The sequence below is a fragment of the Protopterus annectens genome, chromosome 13.part0 (genome assembly GCF_019279795.1).
Source record: "Protopterus annectens isolate FY-2018-M chromosome 13.part0, PAN1.0, whole genome shotgun sequence".
Lineage (NCBI taxonomy): Eukaryota > Metazoa > Chordata > Ceratodontiformes > Protopteridae > Protopterus > Protopterus annectens.
In genome coordinates, this window is record NC_056747.1 from 629,219,821 (window position 1) to 629,239,529 (window position 19,709).

The window sequence follows — 19,709 nt, forward strand, 5'->3', positions numbered from 1 at the left end:
TTTCAGACATATTTTTATCAACCAGATGAGAAGTTGTGGATAGTAATTAATAAAGAATTGAAGGATTTTATATGGGAGGGGAAGAGGGCAACACTAAGTGGGATAAGTTGATCCTTCCAATACAAGAAGGAGGTGTAGGATTACCTGATTTTAAGGAATAATTTAGAGCTACACAAGCAGGAAGGTACAATTCAAAATGGAAAGGGATGATGATGCAGGGGAGAAATCCAAGAAATAAGGCGAGAGTAGGATTTTGGATGCAGGTCTTTAAGGAAAATAATACTAGTCATAGAGATTATTATATTCATAAAGTGAAACTAACTGAGCAGACGAACCACACTGAATCGTAAAAATATAAAGCTCTAAGAACCAGTGACCAAGTAGCACTAGACTTTGAAAAGAACTTTACTGTAAATCAGGTTAAGCACTTTCATCTATCTTATAATGTAGACATCTTCAGAACCATAAAATTTAAAAGGCACAAGCTGAAAACTGTGTAAAAGCATTTTCAATCACACACCCCCTTCTGAAATGCCAGTCGTCAACATTGGATGACTGCAATTCGGAATACAGAGAATAGGCAAGATGAGGCTGGAATTTAGTGGAGGAAGGTGGCAAAGGAACCAATGTATTGAGAACAAATAATTAGAGAGGGAAAGTTAACAGAATGGGAAGAGACCAAGAAGATATTTGGACTGCAGGCTAGAGATTGCCTTCCCTACCAGGAACTGATAGCGTATAGGCAAAGAGAAAGGGCTAGAAGAATCCTAAGTGAAAGACCTGCACTGGTTGAGTTTTTACTTGAATCTAATCTAGACCTGAAGCTGCTGTCAGGAAAGGGATAATTAGTATGGCATATAAAATATTGCATGTTAATCAAAGGAGATCATAAATGATTTGGAAGAGAGGTTAGATAAACCTGTTTACAAAGAAATAATGGTAGGACATATGTATGGCTCCCAAATATGCAACAGAGTCTAGAAGGTTTAGGATTTTTGCATGAGAGCATTTGTATAGGTACTTTTCAACCCCAAGCAGACTCCATTATTTTTTCCTCGGGTAGATGGCAAATGTTGGAGGTGTAATGCAGAAGAAAGCGGTACATGGGAGCATATGTTTTCAGAGTGCAATGTGTTGGCAGACTTTAAAAATTCCCTACAGAGTACTCTGCCAGGAATACTGGGCGAGCGAGTGAGTGTAACTAAGGAAATAATTTTTTGAGCTTAGAAACAGGATCCAAATTATGTAGACATAGTAAGGTCTTGTTAAGTTTATTTCTGGTGGCTGCCAAAAAAGCAATTACTATAAATAGAATTCAAAATCTAGACCAGCCATACTTGAAGTAGTTTAACAGAGATAAAAAAACAGGAAGCGTGATCTTTAGAAAAGAGTAGGAATAAATTACATAGAAAAAAATAAATTCTGGGTGGGAATAATACATGAAGAAAAAAATGTTTTCAAGGAGGAATGACATTTAAAAGAAGGTAGGAATTCAACAATGTATGTAAAGTTGGATTGATTGTATTATCTAGAACAGTGTATGTGGTGTATAATGGTTGTAAATGTAAACTTGTTAATATGGTTTGATTACTTGCATATAAATATGTTTGCCTATGTCACAGGTGATATTTCAATAAAGGCGTTTTAAGGGGAAAAAATAATGACTATGCCAGCCTTCACGTCATCTGTCTGACAAGATGGTTATCAAGCTTGCTCTTTGGCCACAGATTATTTTTAGACAAATGGGTTCTGAGGGTAGATCAGGAGGGTTACAATTGGTATTGTGTAGACATACCTCCTTTACAGGAAATCCTTCCCTCATCCTCCAAACCAGACAGAATTTTGTCTTCATGTTCTTCATCATATGCTTTCCTTGGGGGTCATAGAATCAGTGCCTCCAAAACCAAAGAGGAGAAGGATTCAATTCCAGAATGTTTCTGATACCAAAGAAGGATCCTTCATAGAGATGAGTACATGCACTATCTTTTCTCCACTTGTATGTGAGGGTACCAAAGTTCATGATGTTGACGTTCTGTTACTTCTCATTCCTCTTCTGAGTTTCATGTGGTAACTAAAAGATTCTTATCATCATATCCCTGTTGCCTCAGATTTTCTCTGTCTGGGTTATAGGTCCCAGGTACAGAAAAGTACAAGGCTACCAGCCATTGTGTGCCATTTTAAACATACCCAATGTTTCTTTCAATGGTGAGAATTAAATCCTTTACCTTGTGTCTGCAAGATAAACACCTTAACCATTATACCAGCCCACTGGTTATCATTTCTCTGCATTACCCTTTGGGTTATATACAACCGCAAGGGTGCTTACAGAATGTCTTACTCCAGTAATAGCTCATTGCAGACTGCAGGGCATTCACAAATGTCCTCATTTAGATGATTTACTTATCTTTCAGAGTCTTTTTCCAGGTACCAGTAGTCCCTTTCTTGGTATACAAATCTATTTCTCAATCTGGGCTTTCAGAACAACAGACAAAAATTCTCCTTAATTCCTTCTTACAGGATTGTGTTTCTAGGATGCCTTCTAGATTTTCCTTCCAAAAAGGCATTCCTAACCAGGAAAAAAAAATGGACTTGCAGCCTGAAATCTTCCCGAGCTTCTCAGATCAGTTTCATACTTCAGTCAGAGATTCTAGGGTTTATGGAATCCATGATTCTCAGGTTGCATGAGAAATATCTGTTGGCTTTTAAAAACTGTGTGAACCCAACATTCTAATCCCCCTGAATTTCAAATTCCAGCCTTGGGTTTTGAGAGGAAAAAACTGCTTTGGTGGAGGCAACAGATTGACCTGAATCCAGGTGTTCCAGTTCTTTCTTCCAACCTCAGCTCAATCTATGAAAACAGATGCTTATGATTTTGCTTGGTGAGGGGGACAGTTTAATGGAGGGGGGATTAAAAATGCTGGGGCTTTGGAAAAATACAGACAAGCCAAAGCACATAAATGTCAAAGCGACTTTACCAGTTATGTATGGTGTAGAATATCTTCATCTGTTGTCTCCAGGCCCTCTGTTGGTGATTACAGACAACACAACAGTGATGTGGCAATAAACAAATGGGGATGCCAGGTCTTACTCTCTGTACAGGCTGGTTGTGGTAGCTTGGGAGGTCATTTTGAAAAATTGTTAAATCCTCCAAGCATCGTACCTCCGTCGGAGCAAAATGTAGTGGCAGGCAAGCTGAGCACAACCAGAACAGACCCTCATAAATGGAAATTGAACAAGAAGATCTTCCAGGAGTGGATACAATTGTAGGGAAGACCCCAATAGATCTGTTCACCTCCTTACAAAACAAGACAGCTAAACAAAGTCTGCACCAGGTCTCCTTGCAGGCAGGCCTGGAAAACAGATGCATTTTTATTCTCGTGTTTGGGAACATTTCTTTATGCATTTCCACCCATTCCACTGATGTACAGGGTACTTCTGAAGTTTCAGAAGGAATCCCAAAAGATCATTGTGATGATTCCCTTCTGGCCCAGGCAACAGTGCTTCTCCATTCTTTTGGAAATGGCCAAGGGCAAATTACCACAAGCTTCCTCACAGACTGGATTTACTCACCCAAGAACTCGGGTGCTTTATACATCTCAACCCCAAACAACTACAACTGACTAACTCGATGATAGGGTCGTAATACTTTTAGGCACCTGTTTACTATAAAACCTTATATAAGCAAATGGAAGAAGGTTTCTAATTAGTGCCAACAAAACAATTAGCACCCATTCAGGACTAGTGTTTCTTTGGTATTACAATATTTGTGCAAGTTACTATCCTATGGCCTGTCTTACTCCTCTGTCAAGGTTCATGTCTTGTACATTTCAGCATGTCTGCCCCTGGATCCCTTCTTTCAATACATTCTCATGTTAAAATGTGTTTGATAGGGGTGCTACGTAAGAAAGGGAGAGAAAAAAAAAAAGGTGGCCCCTCCTTAGGATATGAATTTTGTGTTAGAGAAGCTAACACATTTGAGCCAGCTCATCTGGCTGACTTGAGTTTCTTAAGATAGAAAACAGTTTTATTGACTGCTCTGATTTCTGCAAGAATAAAGAATTTCCCACGTCTTATGGTGGGTCAACCTCATCTTATTTTCCACAGAGACGAGGTGAGAACTAATCCTACTTTTTTCATAAAGTGGTATCTGAGTTTATTTTAAGCCAAGCTGTCCAATCTCCCTGTTTTCTGGACAGAACTTGAAAATGAAGGGGAAAGAATTAGTCATACCTTGGATGTCCACAGACAATTCAGATACTCTCGTGAAAGAACAAAATCCTGGGGCACTTCCGATCAGGTGTTCGTTTCTTGTGAGGGTAAGAAAAAGTGACAGCCTGTGTCAAAGCAGACTATTTCCAAATGGTTGTCTCAAGCTATTACCTGTTGTTAATCCACCACCACAAAACTATTTCAGGTAGGGTCAAGGCACATTATGTCTGGGCCTTGGATTCATATGGCTTTTTGAAAAGGTTTGGACTCTACAAGTATTCTAGAAGCAGCAACTTTTTCCTCTGTGCAAACATTTACAAAGCACTATAAACTAGATTCCTGTTCCAGGTGTAGAACATGCTTTTGCTTGGACCACATGTTCAGGGGCTCCAAAACCCTTCTCTTCCACCTTCTAGTTCTTCTACGATATGGTAGTTTACCCATATAACTTAGTCTACTGCAAGAGAGGTCAATATTAAGAACATAGTACAATATAGTAAGTAAACTTACCATAACAGTAGATGTTTGAATGATCACTGCTACAGTAGCTACTTCCTTCCTCTACCCCCTTTTTTTTTTTTTTTTTTTTGCGAGGGTGTGGACATGTATTTTTCTTTTCCTAGCAATGCCCTCTCAGGGATTAACCTGTCTGTGTCAGTTGGCTTGAAAGGTCTGAAGGGCTTTTAGCCCAATCCACTCTTTAAGCAGGTCAGCTCACTGTGACTAATGCTTTGGTTATGTGAAAGGTGTACTAAAGCTTTGGAAGCTGTTTATCTGTATATACTTTGCATACTGGAGTGAACCGTGGCTGTAAAGACTTTGTATTTTACAATCAAAATAGTGAAGATGCTTAAGTACACCCTCAATATTTTGACCGATAACCTTCAGCTCGTGTTGCATTTTACAATGAGAATAGAAAAGAATGATTATGAAATGGGGGGGGGTGAGAAATAAGCTAGTATTAGGACTTTGGATGTGGATCCTTAAGGAGAGTAACAACAGTCATACAGAATTTTCTATTCATAAAGTAGCAGAAAGTATTCTAGCAACTAAACCAGTACAGAAACAGAGATTTTGCCAATAGGGATGAATGCAAATAGGGGTACAAAAAGTAGGTAAGAGAGGGTTGGAATTTACTGGAGAAAATTGGCAAGGAAGCCAAGACATTGGTAACAAATATCTAGAGAGGGAAATGTAATACAGTGGAATGTACTGCAATTTAGACACTGCCTTCCCTTACAGAGACTGATATCAGAGTATTGGCAAATAGAAACTGATAGGGGCTAACAAGTGAAAGACCAGATTTGGTAGGGTTTTTTGTAGCGCCTTTAACAGAAGCTGCTTTTAAAAAAGGGATAACTAGTAGGGTATATAAAATATTTCTTGATAACTAAAAGAATCAGTCGAAGGCTGGAAAGAGAGCCTAGAAAGTTAATTTGCAAAGGAGCAATGTGAGGGCATCTACATGGCTCCCAAGTATTCAACAGAGTACAGAAGGCTTAGGAATTTTTCTTGGACATTTTTACATACGTATTTTTATACCCCAAGCAAACTTCAAAGGATTTTTCCTCAGGTAGGCAGACATTGCTGGTGGTGTGACAGGAAAGTGTGAGGTAACTTGGCAACATAGTTTTGGGAGTTAAAAAGCTGGCAGATTTTAATACGTCCTTATATAGCATTCTGTCAGAAAATATGGAGGAGCAAATGGCTGTAACAGAAAATAATTACTTTGAGCTGGAACACAGGATCTGAATTGCCAAAAATAGTATGGACTTATTAAGTTTAATGCCTTTGGCTGCTAAAAAAGCAATTACAAAATGTAAATCAAAGTCTAAACCAACTGTACTTGAAGTACCAAATATCATAAAAGAAGAAATAAAATATCTTTATCAAAGGGAGGTATTAAACTGTGGGAACAGTATATGCAGAATAATATTCAGAAGGAGGAGTGAGGTTTAAGAGAAGGCAGAAAATGAACTATTTATGTAATGTTGGAGTGAAGGACAGCTGTTAAAAAGAGAGATCACATATGTATTGTATAATGCATGTAAATGAAATATATTAATACATTCTGTTTTTTTCTAATAATAATTTGGTGCTTATGTGTTGAGTGATCATTTAATAAATATATTTAAAAAAAAATATTGGAGATGCTGCAGTCCAAAATATGCCTAGAGCCTTCCATCTTGTTTAGAACTAAAAGCAAAAAAATACATATTGACCGAGTCTGGACCCAGAAACACTTAAACTTGTAAAACAAAAAAGGGTAATGTTCTACAGAATTACCCATGTTTAATTTAGCACTTTTGCCTTTCAATATTACAAGACAATAAAAGTGTTTTTTTTTTTATTAAGTCCTGACAAGCAGAACCATAAAAGATGTGCCAGTATAATTCTTAGTATTAATCTATTACTGTGGTCAACCCCGTTTCATTAACATAGACCTTCTGTAACATTGAAAACACAAACTAAGTCCTTACATACCGACCTATGCTTAGCAAGTAAGTTTCTGTTTGTCCAGATTTTAAAACATAAGCATCTTTGTATTAGTTAATTTTGATTGGTGAATGTTTGATCATTGATGTCTCCTTTCTTGAGTTGAGTTGTTGCTGTTGTTTGTCTTTCGGCTTCTCCCGGTTAGGGGTCGCCACAGCGGAACTCCGGTCCGCTAATGATTGGCAGTTGTTTTTTATGGTATCGAGTTGCCAGCCCGAAGCCCGATGCCCAACCTTCAATGAAGGCATGCCCATTCGACACATGTCTTTCGAACGCCCACTCAACCGCGGGGAGGACATGCAGACTCCACACAGAAGGCACTCCCAACCCAAGCCGAGAACTGAACGGGAGAACCTCTTGCTGTGAGGCAACAACGCTACCGCTGCACCACTGGGGATGCAATCCTGAAAGATGAAAGAGCTAAATTAAATCTAGATAATTCTGTGGAACATTGGCCTGTTTTAGTTTGTTTGGAACTAAAAAGAATCTGGAGAAAAATTTAGTTACCTATTCTCGTGAGTTGATTCCTGAAATTCGGAACCTGGTTGATGCAAAGGGGTCTTGACATAGTAAGACTTCCACTGAATCATCACTGCAACAGGTAAAAAAAACTCCTGCAACAAAAAGAGTCTAGTATTTTTTCTTATTGATTGTTAGATGTTTATCATTTTCAGGTCTTATCAACAATGTATCTTTTAAAGTCAGCACACCTGAAAATGTTACCTTGATGTTCTTTGTAAAAGCTGTCAAATGTTACTGAGAGTGATGTTTCATCTCAGTCCCACTTCTGCAGTCATGTTCATGTTACAAGTGGTGGCATAGCCGACAAACAAACTGTCAGTTCAGTTACCACAAGGGACTTGATATATTATGTGGTTCATCTTCTGGTACAGCCTTTGTAATTTTAGCAACCTTGTCTAAAATGTCATATTAAAGACTACATATATGTAATTACCAGAGAACAAGATTACCTGCTTCCTTAAGCAATTCAGGGCCCTGGATTCTGTCTCGCTCTCTTTCTGGAGAGTGTATTGCCTGCACCTGAGGTTTGCAGCTAGACATCAGTACTGCCATAGATGTCATCTATTGGGAGTGAGAGCTTGTCCCCCAGCCAAAATACTCATGAGGAGGGTTAAAAAGTTTCATTAGTAGGTGGAGCAACCTGGGGATAGGCTTGTCTGGAGCTCAGCAAGCCTGTTTAGGTACTTTTAAGTCAAGACCTTGTCGTAAGATCAAGATTTTCTTAAACCCAGCCTTCCTTTTCCCTGATACCACAGAGGGTCTCTCTAAACTTTGTGTCCTTTAGAGGTGGAGGAAGAACTGGTATTAGGACTACAGAACAGATATGTGGCCGAGACAGGTATGGAATTAAGGTACATAAGGAAAGCTGGTGGTGGAATGCAGAAGTCCAGAAAGTGATCAAAAGAAAAAAGGAGTGCAGGAAAAAGCGGGAGACAGAAAAGACCGACCAGGCTAGGAAAGAATACTGGTTGGCTAACAAAGAAGCTAAGAAAGGAGTTCCAATAGCAAAGAATAGAGCATCAAAGGCACTCTACCAACTGCTGGGAAGTGACTCAGGTGGTACAAAGAAACTATATCAGGTTGCAAGGAAAGACAGGAAGATAGTCAGACAACATTCATAAGGGATGCCAGCAACAACCTGCTCACCAGTCCACAGGACATTAAAGGCAGATGGAAGGAGTATTTCCAGCAGTTGTGAATGAAGAAAACCCAACAGAAGCTGTACTGCCTCAGACACAGCCTACGATGAGGGAAGAGGAGAAACCCACCCTAGAAGAAGTAAGAATAGCACTAAGGAAAATGAAGTCAGGGAAAGCAGCAGGCTCATATATGATCACAGCAGATATGATAAATATGCTGGGAGAGATAGGGGAGAAATTGCTCCTGAGGGTACTCATAGCAGTGTAGAGAGAAAGGCATATCCCAGGTGACTGAAGAATAAGCATACTCATGCCAGTGTACAAGAACAAAGGGGACATCCACAATTGTGGGCAGTACAGAGGCATCAAACTCCTATCACATTGCATAAAAATTCTGGAGAGAGTGATTGATAAATGGATATGCAGAGGAGTGGAATGTAAGTTGGGAGACTAGTAGTTCAGATTCAGATCAGGATGCAGCACAACTGACCCAATGTTTGCAGTGAGACAGATAGTTGAGAAGAAGCTAGAGATGAGAAAAAAGGTCCAAATGGGCAATCCTAGACTTGGAGAAAGCATATGACAAGGTCCCAAGAAAACTGATCTAGGCAGTACTGCGGTGGTTTGAAGTCCCAGAAACGTTGGTAGAATTAGTGCAGGCTATGTACAATGGCCCAATGACTCAAGTACGAACTGTGTTCGGCCTCACAGAAGAGCTCCCAGTGGGAGTGGGTGTACACGATAGTTCAGCTCAGACCCCACTGCTGTTCATACTAGCAAACAGGTTGGAGGGGACAGATCAACAAATTTACTGTATGCAGACAGTGTGGCATTACAGGCAGACTCTGAGCAAGAACTTCAGCGAAGGATAGGGGAATGAAATGCAAAACTGAAGGCACATGGGATGAAGTTAAGCACAGATAAGACAGTGATAATGGCACCAAAATGAGGAAATCAGAAGCTGAGAATTGAGCTAGAAGGGAAGATAGAGGAACAGGTAAATAGCTTCAAGTATCTGGGAGGGGTGGTTGAGGAGAAGGAAAGTCTGAGTGAAGAGGTCAAAGCTAGAATCAGAGGGGCTGCAGCCAACTGGCATACAGTCTCAGGTGTAGTTGATGACAAGAGAATGCCAAAAAAGCTGAAAGATAAGGTGTGCAAGACAGTAGTGCAACCAGTACTACTGTATAGTACAGAAACCTGGGCAGTAAAGGTAGAGCAGGTGAAGCAAGAGGTGATGGAAATGAAGTGCCTGAGAAGGGTGGTGGGATGCACACTGTGTAACAGACGAAACAATGAGGACATAAGAGCAGAAGCCAAAGTAGATCCAGTTGCAGAAAAGATCAAAGAGAACAGATTACAGTGGTTCAGACAAGCACAGAAAAGCAGAAGACACTCTAGTGAAGTAGATTTGGGAGCGACAAGAAGAGGGTTAAGAGGAAACGAGGATGTAAATGTTAAAAAGTGGATTGCTGCTGCTGATGATGATGATGAACTGGTGATCCCCTCTTTTTCTTTAATATTCATGGAAATGTTTTTGCAGATTGGTTTAATATCTCCTGGAACCAGTCTGAGGCATTAGATAAAATTGTAGACTTATTAAATGACTTAGGGACAAAGCAAAAGCATAGTAAGTAGCATGCATTTGTTGTGGTAGAGTTTGCAGGACTGATGCTGGAAAATGCAGGAGAACCTGGATTGGTTGAGCTAGTGTGTAGGATAACTATTCTAATGAAAATTTCATCCTATTAAGTGACAGTCTGTCAAAATTTAAGACTCCCCCTAACCCCGAGACCACAGCTAGCTATGCAGAACTATTCCCAAATTTCCTGTACAAACGTGAATAGTTGCATAGAGGCTGCTGTACCTACCTGAAGTAAACCCAAAACAATGAACACTAATAACAAATCCCACTGGTGAAATCCTCACCTAAACAGGGTATATAATAAAAGAAATAAAATTCACGGTCAAAATCAGAAAGACCAACTCCCTTAAAGACAACTGCTCTCTTAATGCAACTAAACAAGAAACTAAAAGGTCTAATTTAAGTTCAACAAGGCCAACTATGAGGTTAGGATAGCCACTCAGGCTAAAGACAATCCCCAGGCCTTCTGCAGCTATTTCTGTAGCCTTATAGGTAGCACAAAACAATGTTTTGAATTAGTGGTGAATGGTACCACCTTCACCAATCATGGTGACATAACAAATCTACTCTCTGTTGAGCTCAAATTTCACCCCCCCCCCCACTCCTCCCAGCTCCAACAGGTAAAAGTCCCTCCAGCATACTACCCCCAACTATTAGCAGGGACCAGATGCTGGCAGCACTCACTAAAGCCAAGAACACCACTTCCATGGGTCCCAACATCATCCCCCAGTGCCTCTTGAACACTCTAAAACACAGCCTATCGGGACCATTTAAGGCAGCTACAGCCTTGAAAAAGGGTATGTTCCAAGTGAATGGAGGACCGCAACAGTCATTCCTGTCCACAACTGCGGACCATCAGCTGGCCCAGGGAACTACAGACCCATCAGTTTAACAAGCGTAATATGGAGAACCATGGAACAAATTATCATGGAAAAGATAAAGAATAACATTGGCAACCTACAGACACTTGACCGATCCCAATTTGGCTTTAAGTGAAGGTCATGCCTACTTAATTTGGTAGACTTCTTTAAGAGGGTCACCAAGGCAGTAGACAAGGGTAAAACAGTGCATGCTGTATATCTTGACCCAGCCAGGGCATTTATCACAATACCCCACTCAGGCAGTGTTGACAAGCTCTTTGAGTTAGGCATAAATCCATACATAACTCGCTGGATTTCTGGTTGGCTCACAGACAGGGCACAGATAGGATTGGTGAGACCACCTCAACCACCAGTACCCCAGGGCTCCTTGCTGGACCCTCTGTTATTTGTAATGTACTTCTTGGAAGTCAAGGCTACTGTTCTAGGCCTCTGGCTCACCGAATTCACAGATGACTGTAAATTCCGGCCTTTGACCAACATGTAGCTAAGACAGTAAGGAAACCATTCTGTGTCACCCGTCTTATAAGTAAAGGTGTGGCATCTGGGTCCAAGAAAGTTATAGTACAACTCTAATCAGCCCTTATCAGATCGATCATTGAATATGGTGACCCTTTTGTAAATATCTAGCCAGACACTTGCAACAGTTGAAATGACCACAAAGGTTTCTCTCCAGGAGAATACAGGGCATGAATACCCTATCCTGCACTGATAGCCTAAAGGCTCTGTGTATTCCGTCTGCTATAGGCTGCTAACAGGGGATCTTTGCCTGGCTTCCAGGGCTTCCTCAAACCCAGTCCTGATGGATCTTTTGCACATGGGCAAAACAAGCAGCACCAAAAACACTAGATCCAGGGATCTGAATTTTGCTTGTGACATAAACAGAATGTGCTGGAGAGACACATACATGTCCAGAAGGATCTCTACACTATGGAATATGTTCCTAATCCATGTAAAACAGAGTTCATCTCTGACCCTATTCAAATGAACCCTTGACAATTTGAAGGGAAGTCATAAATTTACCCCAGTCTGGCCCCCATTGTCCCTTATGGGCAGAGGCAGTCAAGAAGAAAAGTATTGTCCTAACACCCCATTACAAATACTAAAATGCTTGTGATACTTGAGACTCAAATGATTTGGGGTGCATGGCTAGGCTTGTAAGTGCCCTAGTGGTCATTACCTAGTAACAGCCTATGAACCTGTAATAAGTAGGCATTCTACAACCCTTAATTTGCTGATAGTTTTATGGCAAGAGGTTGTCTAGACAGATGTTACTGAGTAAAAGGGATGAAGGATGCAAAACTGAAGAACCATTTTCTTTTGGGGGGTATTAGCTGAATTGCAGACAACAGACAAGTCAGTATTTGCTAAAAACCTAACTTCGGAGTTGTACCACAGTGCCAGGGAAGCTGACATCAGAAAGTCCAATGTGAGAGCATCTGGCATTCGAAAAATCTGACATCATGATTGCAGACTTTGGGTAACGAGGTTAGCTAGAGTAAGAAGAACTAATGTCAGGGCAGACATGGGGAAGCCTGGCAGTAGGGGATTCAGTGCTGAGTAAGTAGACATTGGCAGAGGAATTGAAAAAAAAAACAGTATCTAGAATGTAGGGGATGTGCTGGGGACCTACAGCCAAACTGAAATTTGAGAAAGGTAGTGCTCTGGTATCAAATGCACTGATCTGATTTTCAAAACCTGTTGATTTTTTTAAGGAGCAGCTACCAGCTGATCACACTCAGTCATAAAGTAACTGGGACTACTGTCCTTGGACTAGAAAATGAGGGAAAGGGACAGAGTGTCTACTGTAATCAACAACAAGGGTGATGCTTGTGATAAAAAAGTAGTCAAGAGAGTGGGCTGAGTTGAGGTGATTAGCACTTCAGATTTAATGGATACCTCCTGATCTGGTTCAAGAACTTAGGAGAAGGAATAATTTTAGCTGGCACTAGGTTCAACGCCTGAGGTAGACTGCAGGTTCAAGTGGCATCACACTGTTTGAGTGAAATGTATTGAGATTTTAAGCTTACTAATAATACTTTTCTTTTCACAGTTTTTGAGACGAGGTCTTGGGGATTTCCTTGTTGGCTGTTTACTCATGATGGAGATGAGCACTCCGTTTCTGTCACTGGGAAAGATCCTAATTCAGGTAAGTTTGTAACAGAAATAAATAATCAATGACTTTTTTTTTTTTTAACAGAGTCTGAGTCAGGCAGGAAAGAACAGTTGGCCCAAACAGCATTTCTCAGTCTGCTCAATTGCTAGACTGTTTTATTTCCTCACCTTGCCAATGTTTAAAGGAATTCAGAAAAAGCATAAAGTAACAATGCATCAGTAAACATCATGATGAATTTAGTGTGATGTAACTTGAAGGAGATTAGGGATGCATGACTATTGACAGTGCGGTCATGCTTGACAAAAAGCTGCATAATGAATCTTTGTAGCCAGAACATCAGTAACTGTCCAGTTGTACTAACTGCACTATGAGTGATCACATAACCCAGGAAAAGGAGTATGCAGCTGGCACGTCTGACACTATGTAAATTCATATGGGCATTGAGGTGCCCCACATCTTCTGTACAGGAACAGCGGGCATCCCATAGAATGTTACCACAGCAAAACGACAAATAACGTTTTTGATATAAATGGGAAAGAAAGGGGGAAATGGGACATTCCAAAATAAAAAAACAAACAGAGAGACATACAAAAGGACAGGAAAGAAAATGTGGTGAAAGAAGGATATGCTTTGGAAGGGTCTAATGTTTTTTTTTAAGGTAAATGAGGAAGGTAGCCTTAGAAAGGTTTGAACAGGAAAGAGGGTATAGAGAAGGAAGCAAGGGTAGAAAAGCAAACAGAGCACAGACAAAGACTGACAGGGAATATAGTGACACATAAGTGGGCAAAATTGGAGAGATGCAGATGGTCAAAGGGTGGACAGCTGGTTACGGGGTCAACTGGATCACAGTCAGGGGCTGAAGAGTGACACAGAAAGATGAACAGTGATTTAAGGATCAGATCATAACTCAATAATGGAAAAACTTAACACTGCAGGTCAAACAAAGTACTGTTTTGGGTGTCACTAAGGCTATCCTTGATGACTGAATGGGTAGCCACAGATTTACACCAGGGTTAACTTATATGACCCTCTTTGATTTGGTAGGTGAGCACTACTAATTGCTTTAAAAAGGTTTAAGGAATGTTTGAAATGTGCATGGCTAAAGGTGCATATGGTTGGGCATCTCATGGTCAGTGTGATTGCTTGCCTAGTGTTGTTCCTATGAAAGGGAGGGATGAGGAAAGCCTGACAAACTGGCCCAGAGTGGACCCGACCCCCCCCCAGAAAAGTCAGTAATTTCTGTTGTTGACATCATGGCTGAGTTATGCCTCTACTGACCTGATAATAGGGGCTGGCTAGCTTTAAAACTGTGCAAGCCACATGAAGAGGTGCTCCAGGGTGCTAGTCCAGGCTTGTAGTTGTTGGTCCACCTCAAGTCCTCACCAGCTGCCACATTTCATGCCAAGTGACCTAGGAGGGCCCCTTCACACCACTTTCAGATGGAGAGCCTTCGCCTCCTCTCATAGGAAAAGGCAATGGAGGCCTCCAAGAAAGCCTCCAGTTTACTTTCCACATGGTAAACTTCATTCTGCGGAGAAGCAGACCTGGGGATTGCACTGTACCAAGCAGTTGGCAATGTGGCCAGTGTAAAGCAAGGTGGTGACTGCCTCACCTCTGCGTACACTGTAGTTAATCCTGAAGAAAAAGAAAGTAAATGAAGAAAAACAAAACAACAAAGCAAAATAATAATAAAAAAGGAAGACACGCATACAACTGGTCAGTTATAGATTACCAAGTTTATTAAAAACATATATCACTGCTAGCAATACACTACATATACCCATCACCTGATGAGCCTGACCTGCCCAGTCTGTCAGAAATCTAATTTTCTTCCGTCTCCTGTGACACTGCAGAAGATAAACCATAATGAGCACAATATATGATACACAAGATGGCAGTTTCAGCAACAGATGATACGTCTGCTGTACAGTGACAGTGCAAGAACAGAATGCCTGCACTAAAAGGGGGTTATCCTTCCCTAACCTATTCTTCCTACTAGCAGAGAAGGTCTGGGTGGCATATCTTCAGGTCACTCTATTCATGCTGGCACTGGTCTGCAGTGCATGTAATGCCAGTGGCATCACTTACCATGTTGCCAAGCTGGTGTCAGGCATACACTTTATAAATGGGGGCTTTACAGTCTCCAAACATGCACTCCTGATGAACCTTGTGCAGCACTTGTAAAATAATTTTTCACTTTCTAAGAGAGTATGTACCTGCTGAGGCCATGTCCACTCGTTAGGTCAACTCCAGAAGAAAAAAATTGTAATTGGGGCATACATCACAAACACTATATGAAGGCACTAGGGTAGCTTGATGCCCTTTAACAGGAGCACAGTGCAGAGTAACATTAGCATGATCAGGTTCCATGTGCATGCACCCTCTACCTGACTTCTTAACTCATGAGTGAGTTAGAATAGGCCATTTTGCAAGGACAAGCAATGATAAAGCATCATGTTTTTGGCTTGATTCACAGACGATGGTACTAATGCACCTCATTAACATAATAACCACCCTACAAACCTTGTTTTAGCTTGATAAAAAAAAAAAAGCTCACCATTTTGTGGGAGAAGGAGTTAAAGCAAGCCACGTAAAGACTCATAATATAGTGGATATCAGAGTGTACTGCTACATAGGCAATCTGACAGCAGACAGAACAACTGGTAATGGACATCAAAATAGCAGTGACCATGCAAAGGTTCATGGGGGCAAATGACAGCCTGTGGGAGTTCACTATAACAGGAAACAGGGAACAGTGAAGACAGGTTGTAGTCACATTGTAGGTGTCAACCTGACAGAGGACAGTCTAGACAGATTGTAGTCCTGTTGGGTCTGAACCTGACAGGGTACAGAGAACAGGCTAGGCAGGTTGTAGTCCTTCTTGAGGGGATCTTTTTGACAGAACAAAGGGAACAGGCTCAGTCATCATCCTACTGTGCTGGTGATGCCACAGAAACCATGACATGCTACAATTGATAATGAGCCTGCAGTACACCAGGCACAGTCTGTGCTGTCTGAACATGTCCAATGGACAACAAGCATGGCTAACATGCTCACAGCTGCCACACTACTGTATAGTGCAGAAAGGTTATATAGTATCAGCACATAGGGCTTTTGCAGTGTAAGGGTGCTGAACACAGTATGACAGCAACTTTCAGCTGGCATGGACACTGATACATATACACACTGATTCACATGTATCATTTGCAGGTGTACCTATCCTGACATGTGACTGAATGAGTTGCATTGACTTGAGAAGTCACCACACAGACATGGATGTGCTACTACAGGCCCTGCATACATATGGTACACTTACCCTTGATAAGGATAAACATGACATGGCCTACCAGGACTGCTTGTGCCAGGGGATTGGTGAAGAATATCAATGCAGTGGATAGTCATAATAGGACAATAGTACATGGGTGTCTCAGGATCATTGAGATGTTATTGAATACTAGGACCAAGGCACACCTAGGGTGACTTCTAGGGATGGGCCATCAACACAGAGGTTTCTCATAGAAGTGGAGGAATGCCTGGTATCTCTCACAGAGAAAAGTGAAAGGATCTTCATGCCTGACAGTGGCTTGGATGTGGAGCTGGGCTAATGGTGGCTGCCTGAATGTCTGTAGGGGATGCACTAGGTTAATACTAACATATGCCATTACTGTAAGACAGTGACTTGCACTTATGAATGGTTTACTCAGATCAACACATGTATTTATGTCACCCAGGAACCTTGAGGCTGCATCAGCAACAACCTGCCCTGCAAGGTATATATGTGCCCAGAGCTTATGCATAGAATTGTTATATAGCAGGCTCTGTGCTACCTTGTGGTGGGAGTCACACATATGATCCAGCATTGCTACAGATATGTTATCCATATGCATTCACGTGTTCCACTGGGAAAGAGTCCTGCAAAAGAGCTCAGAACATGCCTCTCTGTAACTTTACTATGAGTGTCACCTATCCCTGCCTATTCACTGATTCAAGTATATCAACATTTTTCTGGGCCTTCACAACAGGGGCCACATACATACTCCTAATGTGATATGCCATCCTCAACCAGGATGTTTGCAGTCATGATACTACAGAACCACACTGTACCCCAGTCAGCATTCCACCCCGGAAGCTTTTTCCCCATCACTGAAGAAAGTAATATCTAACTCCCCTGAACCTCCTAACCTGTTGCATAAATACCACATCCATTACTAATGACCCTTTACCAATGGTAGTGTTGCTGTCCCTTTTCATTGTGCCCTACCACCTGTGCAGGTGATGGTAACTGCACTCTGCACACCTGTCTGGCCTGTGTGAGTATGGTAATGTCTGATGCACAGGATGGTCAGTCAATGCACTGTACTCCGTAGACTAGACAATGACTCTTTCCTGGTGCCATGCCATGTTGCATGCACATGTGCCTTGTACATGGTTGTGTCACACCTGCTCCCCCTCCACTGTTAACACAGATATGTCTGGCAGTGCTGTGGTGTCCCCATGTTGTAACAGTTTTTGTACTATATTATGAAGCACTGAGCAAACCACAAGTATCTTGCTGCAGATCTCTGGCACTTACTGCAGTGTGCTATCAGGTGTATCCAAGCAGCACAAGTGAGCCTTCTTCCATCCAAATACATAACTGATGATGTTGCAGGTGTGTAACAGAGCAGTCTTATACTTCATCTCAGCAAATGCTTGGGAACTGCAGGGACAGGAGTGGCCTATGGTGCCAAGGCATATCATACATCAAATGTAACAGGCAACAGTGGGCACTGTTATGAGTGATCTGCCACCCATATTCATGGGACCAGTTCAGTAGGGACACTATGGGTAGCAATGTGTGCACCTACCAACTAGATGACCCTGTAAAAGTCACACTGTATGAAATGCTGGTATCAGTCACATATGTACCATATGTCAGTACTGTGGGAACTGCCAGGATGTTGCTATACCCAGTGAATTGCTTAAGACTTAGCAGCTGATGAAGAGGAAGCCTTTTCCGTTGATATACTTTACACCATGTGGACCAGGTGGGTCCTTGATAGCAAAGTGGGTGCAGTCAATGGTCCTTAGAACCTCAAGGAAACAGTAGACTAAGTCACAGAATGCCTTCATAATGACGGTTATCTTCTTTGCTGTCCATGAAATCCAAATATGCTGCAACATCACAACAAGGAACTGATGTAGGATTCACACAGTGCCTGCACATCTAATGTGTCCCTTCTCAGATGCTGGAAATTTCTCACAACAAGTATGGTTAATTCTACACATACCTTTGTGACCACTGGGATAGGCAGTCCAGGAATCCTCCTTGAATCCATGTGAGGATGGTACATGTCTACTAACTCTTGTATGGGGTCTGTGGTCTCCTAGTAGCAATCAACAGTGTCCCAGATGTGGAGGTGATGGTAGTATGCTAGCCACAGATTGATTCTACTGTGATATGGACACTGTATCTCAAAGGCAGTCACAAATACATGGTGAACAGCAACAGCAGATGCCAGTAGGCATTTTGACTCAAATTCACCTGTACACCACGAACAACTATAGAACCTCTGAATATGACAAAACTGACAGGAACCTGGTACAAAGCTGGATAAACCACGGCACAGCTCGAAAAGTGAAAAACCTTTAATTCCAAGTGATAAATACATCCACGAGTTAAGCGCTTTCATCTGCAAACATACAGACTTCCTCAGAACTGAAGTTCTGAGGAAGTCTGTATGTTTGCAGATGAAAGCGCTTAACTCGTGGATGTTTTTATCACTTGGAATTAAATGTTTTTCACTTTTCGAGCTGTGCCGTGGGTTTATCCAGCTTTGTACCAGGTTTCGAGCTGTGCCGTGGTTTATCCAGCTTTGTACCAGGTTTCTGTCACCTGTACACCAAAAAAGGATGGTACACAGGATATTCATTATTCACTTTGGCTGTTTGCACTGTTTGTACCATTATGTTGATTTCATTATTTGCATTTGTCGTGCCTCTTATTAGTATGCTGACACTCATTTGCATCTCATTATGCAGTCATTGCACGCAATGCATACCATGGCACTTTCTCCTTAGAGAGGATGTGGCAATGCATGTCTTTGATTTATCTCCTCCTGGAATCCAAAAAGAATTGCCAAAAGCAGAATGACTTAACACCACTGGCTTTTCCCTCTTGGGTAACCCTTTCTAATTCTTAGATTGCCCTACAACTGAGATTTCCTACAAGTGGGAGCATCAGTACAGAGCACAGTCCTGCTGGCCAAACCACAAGGTACTTAATCAATCCTGGGGGGGTAGATAATGCTAATTAGCAATATGTTCTCCCTTGAAATACCTGGAGCTTTTGATTTACACTTTTTAGTGATTCAGAGAATCGCTCAGTTGCATAAATTACCATGGGTGGAGAAAAAAATTTAGCACCATCAAAAGACAGCAAACATCCATTGACTTCAGTGGAAGACGTTGCGATGTAGGTAAGTTCACCAGAGTTCAGTGGAGATGTGGGGGTGGAGTGTTTCTATCGCTCATTACCTGGGTGGTCACAGTAGGTGAGGTAGATGGGAAATTTAAGAGAGAGTGTATGTGTGTGGGGGTGCATGTCAGTGGGTGAATGGATGGAGTATTTTGATGTTGAATTCATGTGTGGGTTTGCGTTGGAACATCTAGGAGTGTGCATGTGTATGAATGTCTAAATGTGTGTGTGACCATAGGATGCCAATATC

The 19,709-nt window shown here is 41.5% G+C and overlaps 1 protein-coding gene across 2 annotated transcripts in view; it reads left to right on the forward strand.

Annotated features, from left to right (window-relative positions):
- TLCD3A (TLC domain containing 3A) overlaps nt 1–19,709 on the forward strand; it is a 265,072-nt gene that overhangs the window by 229,730 nt on the left and 15,633 nt on the right. For both annotated transcript variants that reach the window (XM_044055425.1, XM_044055424.1), the window contains one exon: nt 12,940–13,035. In XM_044055425.1, coding sequence (XP_043911360.1) covers nt 12,940–13,035 — 96 coding nt within the window. The remainder of the gene's footprint in view (nt 1–12,939; nt 13,036–19,709) is intronic.